Source organism: Abramis brama, assembly GCF_963993115.1.
Source record: "Abramis brama genome assembly, chromosome: 19".
In the NCBI taxonomy this organism is placed as follows: domain Eukaryota; kingdom Metazoa; phylum Chordata; class Actinopteri; order Cypriniformes; family Leuciscidae; genus Abramis; species Abramis brama.
In genome coordinates this window covers 32144049-32152555 of record NC_139981.1, presented here as the reverse complement: position 1 = coordinate 32152555, position 8507 = coordinate 32144049, and the positions used below count along the sequence as shown (strand labels likewise).

The 8507-nt window shown below is 36.6% G+C and overlaps 1 protein-coding gene across 1 annotated transcript; it reads left to right on the top strand.

The window, feature by feature from the left end:
- The first annotated feature begins 44 nt into the window (after positions 1-44).
- bag2 (BCL2 associated athanogene 2) lies at positions 45-3214 on the top strand. Its single transcript, XM_084092756.1, has 3 exons — positions 45-761; positions 2536-2645; positions 2717-3214. Exons 1-3 carry the CDS (start codon positions 646-648, stop codon positions 3109-3111), a joined length of 621 nt encoding a protein of 206 aa, XP_083948882.1. The 5' UTR covers positions 45-645; the 3' UTR covers positions 3112-3214.
- Positions 3215-8507: the final 5293 nt, after the last annotated feature.

Sequence of the window (8507 nt, the reverse complement as noted above, 5' to 3'; positions counted from 1 at the left end):
CTGAAATCTCAGAGTTGAACTCCTACACTCTTGTCTGAAGGAGTGAATTACCAAGGGCATTTCCAGCCCATGTTTGGAGATGTTACTCAAGAGCGCTGGAAACAGCTAGAAGGTGGTCGACAGCGCTGAGGAGTTGATTCAGTTCAGAGAATCGATTCTTTTGGGCGATTCCAACAAACGGTTTCGAATTTAATGAAGCGACTCTTTTGAATCATCAAAAAACGTTTTCCGCGCGAGTCATTTCATTTGAGTTGATGTTTAAAATGTTGTATTTTGTATTTTACTGCTGTTTAAGCGTTATTTAAAGATGTCCTGCATTACTTTTAATTTATAGAAATTAAGGAGCGCCACTTTGTCTTCTGCAAAAGTGTTACATTTCGGCGCTGTTACTCTCTAATTTACATGTTTTGTGCCAGAGTAATGTTTTACCTGCTCGAGAAAAGACTGTTAAATGTCACTTTACAGTTGCACAGTGATTTGCAAACGCTGTGCGAATCGACTCTACTGAATCCGTCTAAGTGAACGATTCACTCGCTGACCGGACATCGCTATATTGCTCGGGTCGGGTGTGTTCCTCTGGTATATATATATGTCCTATAGGTCACTGCACCCGTTAAACATTCAGTAACGCGACGAGCAGCAGATATGGCACAAGCTAAAATTAACGCTAAAATGAACGATAAAGGCAAGTTCACCCGAACCATGTCAATGGCGGACCGGTCCGGACGCTTACTGGAAAATCTGGATCAAATTGAAATGAGGTGAGATTAGTGGATATTGACTTTTGGGATCGTTTCAGACGAGATCTAAAATGATCCACAAGGATTTTCTCAAACAACAGTGTTGTAACAACATTGCAAATGCAACTTTTATCGTACAAACATTTCTGTTTCAAAACAATATCGAGTCCGTCTGTAAACTATAAGATCCCAACTTTCAATTAAATGTCTTTACTAGTATGTGCTAACATTTAAATACATATTTGACAATGCACTCATGTTTTCACATTGTAACGTTACTTATAGCTATTTTAAAATACCTGCATGTCAATTGACACATCTAAAGTGTGACTGTTGTCAAGGGCTGCAGATTTATAAGAATTAGATTCAACAAACATATATTTTTTTTTCTATCAGTGATGTTGTATTGAGTTCAAAAACCTTAAATAAAAATTGTTTATGAATTGCGTAATCATGATATAGTGATATAAAACATAAAAATATATATATATTTTGGTCAAGCTCAGGTAAATAAATCTAACCATTTATTAAACAAAATCAATGAAATTGTTGATCAGAAATGTCTACTCTGTGAGGGACAAATGAACACTGATTCTGATTTATGGGCACTGTACATTTTCTTAAAAAACTCATGTCCTTTTGTCCCTTTAAAAGCATATCAGATTTTTTTCCTTTTCAGATACAAATGCCTAAAATGATTTTCTTGTTCACTTTTTAACATACATTATTTATACTCCAATACATTTTCTCTGTCACTGAATTATTTGTATTTTTATGAAATTATTGTTTAAAAAACTGCTCAACAGGGTGGATAAAGTGATAGATTGGACAAAATAGTAACAGGGTGGACAAGTGGTATAAAACAAATGGGTGGATGGATGATTTTCTGTTTCTCACACACCCAGTTACAATATTACTTTTGTTTGAATTGGATTTTGATAGGAAACAATATGTTAAACATTACCAAATAACATTAAATACACTACCTCTTCAACTTAAACAACTCTTAAACATAAACGGATTTAACAGGGTGTACATTCTGACCTAAAGTCAGCCACTGTCTGAGCAAAAACAAGCTAACATAGAAGATTTATCACAGAAACAATATCATGGTTTTTAAATTGTAATTTTAAAAATGTCTATTGGTTAAATGTTAACAGAGTGGAAGTGGTGAGGTTAACCACAATGAAATCTGACATAATATTTGTCAAAATAGTTCAGATAATCGAGGATCTCACACACTTGCAGTGATGACTGCTTTATTATATAATGTCATTTAGCTTTTCCAACTTTCACCAGGAGTCAAAAATAAGAGAGTGGACAATAACTCGTGGGACACGCTTAAAACCTTTATTATAATTGTTAAAATAATGTAATAACTGAAAAAACTCTATGCATTAGAGAGAATCATGACTGATATACACAACAATGTGAACATTTGGGGCAAAAACACGTATAGTAAGTGTTGTATTTATCATGAAAATGGGATGCTACATAATGGTGGTTCAAAATGCCGTAAAATGTCTCAATTATTTACAATTATTTTTTTTTAATCAACTTCAATATGCTTAGAGGTCAAATTGTGTTATTTATGACAAAGACAGCTTTAAAATTGAAATGGTTCAACATTTTAAGGGTTAGGGTTAGTAATATGTTTTATGTTCCTCAGTAAATCCCATAGATCTTGATTTACTTGGGAACATAAAGCCACCGAATCCCAGGAATGATGTTTATATGTGCATGTTTTTCAGTTTGTGTTTGGTAATTGAGAGAGTTGTGTGTGTGTGTGTCTCAGGGTGGAGGCTTTCCGCGAGGAAGCCACTGCTATGGAGCAGGAGAGAGAGAGCTTGATCGAGATGATCCAGTCCATACAGAACAGCCAGGAGATGAGGAACATCTGTGACGGTAAAGTGCTAGAGTGCTTCAGCGGCTTCTAATGGATGACGTATCGAAGCTCATTTGACCGTGTGTTTCAGGGGAACGGGAAGAGCTCTCTCTGACCGCCAGCAGACTCATGGGCAGGGCGTTAACAGTGCATGTGTCTGTGGACACCATCAGGAGTGGCCAGCAGGAGGAGGCCTTGAAGAAGGCCATAGCCATGATTGATGAGATCGCTGGAAAACTGCTGGAGGACATGGAGGCGTCTAGAAGAAGGCTTCAGGCTCTTCACGCCGCGTGTGTGACGGACGCTCCACCCGTGCCGGTGGACCAGAAGTTTCAGACCGTCGTGATCAGCTGCGCTCTGGAGGACCAGAAGAAGATCAAGAGGCGTCTCGAGACCCTCATCAGGAACGTGGACAATGCCGAGAAAACCATCAAAGTTATGGATAACCAGACAGTTGATCATTCTAGACTTGCCAACGGCAAATAAAGTGCATTAGTGCCTGCCCACTTTTTTCAATGGTCTTGTTCCGGAACTATTTTCCCCATTCATTTTCCCCATAGGTAAAAAAAAAAGAAAAAAAAGTGTTCAGGTGCGTTCCAATAATGGATATGTCCCAATAATAGATGTGTTCCAATAATGGATATGTTCCAACTATTTTTCCCATTCATTTTCCCCATAGGAAAAAAAAAGAAAAAAACTGGGGAAAAAAGTGTTCAGGTGCGTAAATGTTTCCCATTGTGTTAAAAAAAGGCGTTCAGGTGCGTTCCAATAATGTATGTGTTCCAATAATGGATATGTCCCAATAATAGATGTGTTCCAATAATGGATGTGTTCCAATAATGGATGTGTTCCAACTATTTTTCCCATTCATTTTCCCCATAGGAAAAAAAAAAGAAAAAAAAGTGTTCAGGTGCGTTCCAATAATGGATACGTCCCAATAATAGATGTGTTCCAATAATGGATACGTCCCAATAATAGATGTGTTCCAATAATGGATACGTCCCAATAATAGATGTGTTCCAATAATGGATATGTTCCAACTATTTTTCCCATTCATTTTCCCCATAGGTAAAAAAAAAAGAAAAAAAAGTGTTCAGGTGCGTTTCCCATTGTGTAAAAAAAAAGAAGGTGTTTAGGTGTGTTCCAATAATGGATACGTAATGGATATACGATTCCACACCGTCCGTCCCAATAATATATGCGTTCCAATAATGGATACGTTCCACACCGTCCGTCCCAATAATATATGCGTCCCAATAATGGATGCGTTCCAAATATTTTTCCCATTCATTTTTCCCATTGCATTTAAAAAAGCGTTCAGGTGCGTTTCAATAATGAATGCGTTCAAATAACGGATACGTTCCAATAATCTTCAGGTGCGTTCCAATAACGACGCATTAAGTAGATGGCCAAACGGGTCTTTATAAATTCACATTGTTGTTGCAGATATAATATAACACGGATAACATTACATAAATATATCTTTTTTTATCATGTTAAATGTTGATTATTAGTCACATTAACCCCTTTAATTAAACCTCTATTTAACCGTTGGTCAGTCACATCTGTCAATAGTGCAAGTTGTCGTAGTGTAGTAGTATTCGTAGTATTGCTGCTTTGATTCTGAAATTCTAAAATACCCAGATGATAACAAAGTGTGGAAAGTTGAACACTCTTTGATCGCTGCGACTGATTGGTGGAATTTTCTGTACAGCATCATGGGTAATGTAGTTTTTTTAACCACAAATTCAGCTGTTAAAAACACGGTTGTTTAAAAAATAAGTTGAAATAATACAGGCCGATGGCTTTAACAAGAGCACATACCGTCAATTAACACCATCATAACTGTGATGATAAGTGATCGTTAAAAATCAGTTATGGAGAAAATGAATGGAGATTTTACTTCCGGAACCCGACTTTTGCTCTCTATAGAGCTCACACACACACACACACACACACACACACGGATATGTAAAGGTGTCATTACATTATTTACCACTGTTGACCTCTTGGTCACATGCATATTTATTTATTTTTCACTTCTATGCATTTACCTTCATAAACCCTTTGTTATACACATAATTAGTTATACTAAATTATATGTTTGATATTGACCCCTGACAGTTTTTTCCTTATGTTTTTGGTTTATTAATTAATAAGAATCAATGTGAATTCAGTCAGTGTTCAGAAGTGATTCAGTTGTAACATTCCATCGAAAGCCTCATGAATATTAGCTATTTCTCTGGCGCGCGCGCGCGTGTGTGTGTGTGTGTTTAGCGCAGCTGCACGTGGTGTTCCTGCTCGTTCTCTACATTCTAATTAGAACGTTCGGCTCGCTGGAATCTCACATTTGAGCGTCAGGTTTGATTCTCTCCAGCGCAGTGCAGTGTGTGTGTGTGTGTGTACAGCTGGAGGAAACATTACAGCTAGAGTCAAACTGCCTGAGATGCTTCTTGATTTTAGATTTGTAATCGCTTTTTAATGGCTATCAGGGAGCGTTTAGCCTACACGAGTCACGACAGCATTTTCAACTTAAAATGGGAAACTTTCAACTTAAAATGGGAAACTTTCTGACATTCGTTTACACAACAACGGTGTTTAGGGGGCATGAAAACGCGAACTTTTGAAAACGGGTTTTAAAGTGCAGCTTTTTGAAAACGATACTGTTATCACATGCACATTATGTGTTCACGCGCTTAGTGTTTCGTCGCCATCTACTGGCCTGACAGCAGAATACACAGATTTGACTGTGAACTGGGATTGTTTTGACAGCATTGTCTTCTGTACAAGGACAAAGCGAAGGAAAAACGTTTCCGTTTTTAGTACATCGTTTAAACAACCCTAAAAAATGTAAAATAATAATCTTTTAACAGATTTAACCATGGTTCACACCTTTTGACCAATGCATTGCAATGACATTTTCAGTTGTTTCTTTTTTAAACAATCCTCCCAACCATCTACCGCGGATGGTAAAGGTACTGTTATATCACCCCTTTTAATTTCGTTGAGGTTGTGTTCCCACATCATTAAGTTTGGATCGCTAAATCTTGAATGACGGTCAACTAATGATTGAATGAGTGTCAACTCCCGCTTGTTTACTTCGAACCGGAAGTCGCGCCCACTTTTGACGCAATGCCTCATGGGACGTAGGAAATGTGTGGATAAGAGATTAGATCACTGATCTATGTAGAATGACATTTTATCCTCCTGGGACCCAGAAAAAATAAGTTTTTTGAATTTAGTTTTTTTCCATGTCATCACACTGTTTAGAGCACAATAAACAAATGGTAAAAAAACATTTTTGAAAAATAATATTTTATTCATACGTTATGCTATGTCCTCTGTAGTGGACGCCAGGACTAAGTTGTTTAAAAAATAAAATGACATGAAATTATATGTATAGGCAAAACAATGGGATTTTTTTTTCAATCACCAATAAATTTGGGGGTTTCAGGATTTTTTCAACCAAAATTTGTATTAAGATGATTCTCAACTATGTTATGAAAGAAATAACGGAATGAATTGATACACCATTTTACTTTATGCAATATGTGGGTAAAATGTCCATAAATTAATATTCCCATTCAATGCAATGTATCTATAAACTGTATCTAATTTGCACCTTAATGTGTTCTTGGAGCAACATTTAATGAAAAAAGAAGTGTAATAATTGGAGTAATAATTGGCAACATTTTAATAATAATATCTAATATTTCATAGGAATATTGATGTATAATTTATTTCCATATTCACTTGTTGTCTCACAAAATGCCTGATAAACATGATTTAAGTCCTGGTGTCCTCTACAGTGCACACGTTTGAAATCAACGCCCTGTTCTGTAACAGAAAATATTTTTTTTATTTGAAACCCCTTAACATTTTCCTGAGATGTTGTTTTATGAAATACAATTTGAAAAGTAGTCCAATTTAAATTATAATTACAATATATTATCATATTTCCATAAGAATGATACATTTGATCACTAAATTAATGTCAGACATTTTTAAAGACCAAGGAAAAGTTGTTTTCATGGTGAAACCTCCAAACATTTCATATCTCTGGAAAGTCCTGAATGTGCTCTTTACAGGACACCCAGGTTGTGTCATGTGACATGTATGATGTCAGAGAAATTCACTAAAATATAATGTCCACTACAGTGGACAAAAGTCTATTCTTGGGTCCCAGGAGGATATAGATCAGTGAATTAGATTCACAAACAGCAGTTTCTGTCTGATTACAGTAAATATTTAAATCCACTCATAACTACACTATTTCCATGATTTGTGTAAGAAATCACAATTCTAAAATTCTCAGCCAATTAACAATTTACTAAAACAATATTCTTTTATTTGTTTATTAATGCCTTGCGATACAGTTAAAAGTTTAAGACACAGCACAAGGCTGCAACAGATTTATGATAAAATACCCATGTTCATATCAATAAAACTTTAATAACTCAAATAAAACATGGTTTATTCATCTGAATAGGCTGTTCACAGCTGCCGATCAGTGTAGCAAATCAAGCAAACAGAGTTTACAATCAGAAATATCCAAAGTTACACTAGTGTTCAAAAGTTTGGGGATTTTTGTTGTTTTTGAAGAAGTCTCTTCTGCTCACCAAGACTCCATTTATGTGATCAAAAACACAGCAAACACAGAAATAATGTGAAGTATTAGTATGATTTAAAATAACGGTTTTCTATGTGAATATATAGTAAAGTGTAAGTTATTCCTGTGATCAAAGCATCATTACTCCAGTCTTCAGTGTCACATGATCCTTCAGAAATCAGGATAATATGAGGATTTGATGCTCAGGAAAAAAATATTATTATTATCAATATTGAAACTTGTGATGCTTTTTGTGGAAACCATACTTTTTTTAAAGAACAGCATTTGTTTAAAATAGAAAACTTTTATAACATTATAAATGTCTTTACTGTAACTCTAACTCTAACACCCTGCTATTTTGCAAGTTCTCCCACTTAGAAATCATGGAGGGGTCTGAAATTGTCATCGTAGGTGCATGTCCACTGTGAGAGATATAATCTATTAAAAAAAATCCAGAAATCACAATGTATGATTTTTTAACTATTTATTTGTATGATACAGCTGCAAATAAGTATTTGAACACCTGAGAAAATCAATGTTAATATTTGGTACAGTAGCCTTTGTTTGCAATTACAGAGGTCAAACGTTTCCTGTAGTTTTTCACCAGGTTTGCACACACTGCAGGAGGGATTTTGGCCCACTCCTCCACACAGATCTTCTCTAGATCAGTCAGGTTTCTGGGCTGTCGCTGAGAAACACGGAGTTTGAGCTCCCTCCAAAGATTCTCTATTGGGTTTAGGTCTGGAGACTGGCTAGGCCACGCCAGAACCTTGATATGCTTCTTACAGAGCCACTCCTTGGTTATCCTGGCTGTGTGCTTCGGGTCATTGTCATGTTGGAAGACCCAGCCTCGACCCATCTTCAATGCTCTAACTGAGGGAAGGAGGTTGTTCCCCAAAATCTCGCAATACATGGCCCCGGTCATCCTCTCCTTAATACAGTGCAGTCGCCCTGTCCCGTGTGCAGAAAAACACCCCCAAAGCATGATGCTACCACCCCCATGCTTCACAGTAGGGATGGTGTTCTTGGGATGGTACTCATCATTCTTCTTCCTCCAAACACGTTTAGTGGAATTATGACCAAAAAGTTCTATTTTGGTCTCATCTGACCACATGACTTTCTCCCATGACTCCTCTGGATCATCCAAATGGTCATTGGCAAACTTAAGACGGGCCTTGACATGTGCTGGTTTAAGCAGGGGAACCTTCCGTGCCATGCATGATTTCAAACCATGACGTCTTAGTGTATTACCAACAGTAACCTTGGAAACGGT

Coding starts and splice junctions, on each gene's coding strand:
- bag2 (XM_084092756.1), top strand. CDS start 646: ATGGCACAAGCTAAAATTAACGCTAAAATGAACGATAAAGGCAAGTTC. Junction 762..2,535: donor CTGGATCAAATTGAAATGAG/GTGAGATTAGTG, acceptor TGTGTGTCTCAG/GGTGGAGGCTTTCCGCGAGG. Junction 2,646..2,716: donor GATGAGGAACATCTGTGACG/GTAAAGTGCTAG, acceptor CGTGTGTTTCAG/GGGAACGGGAAGAGCTCTCT.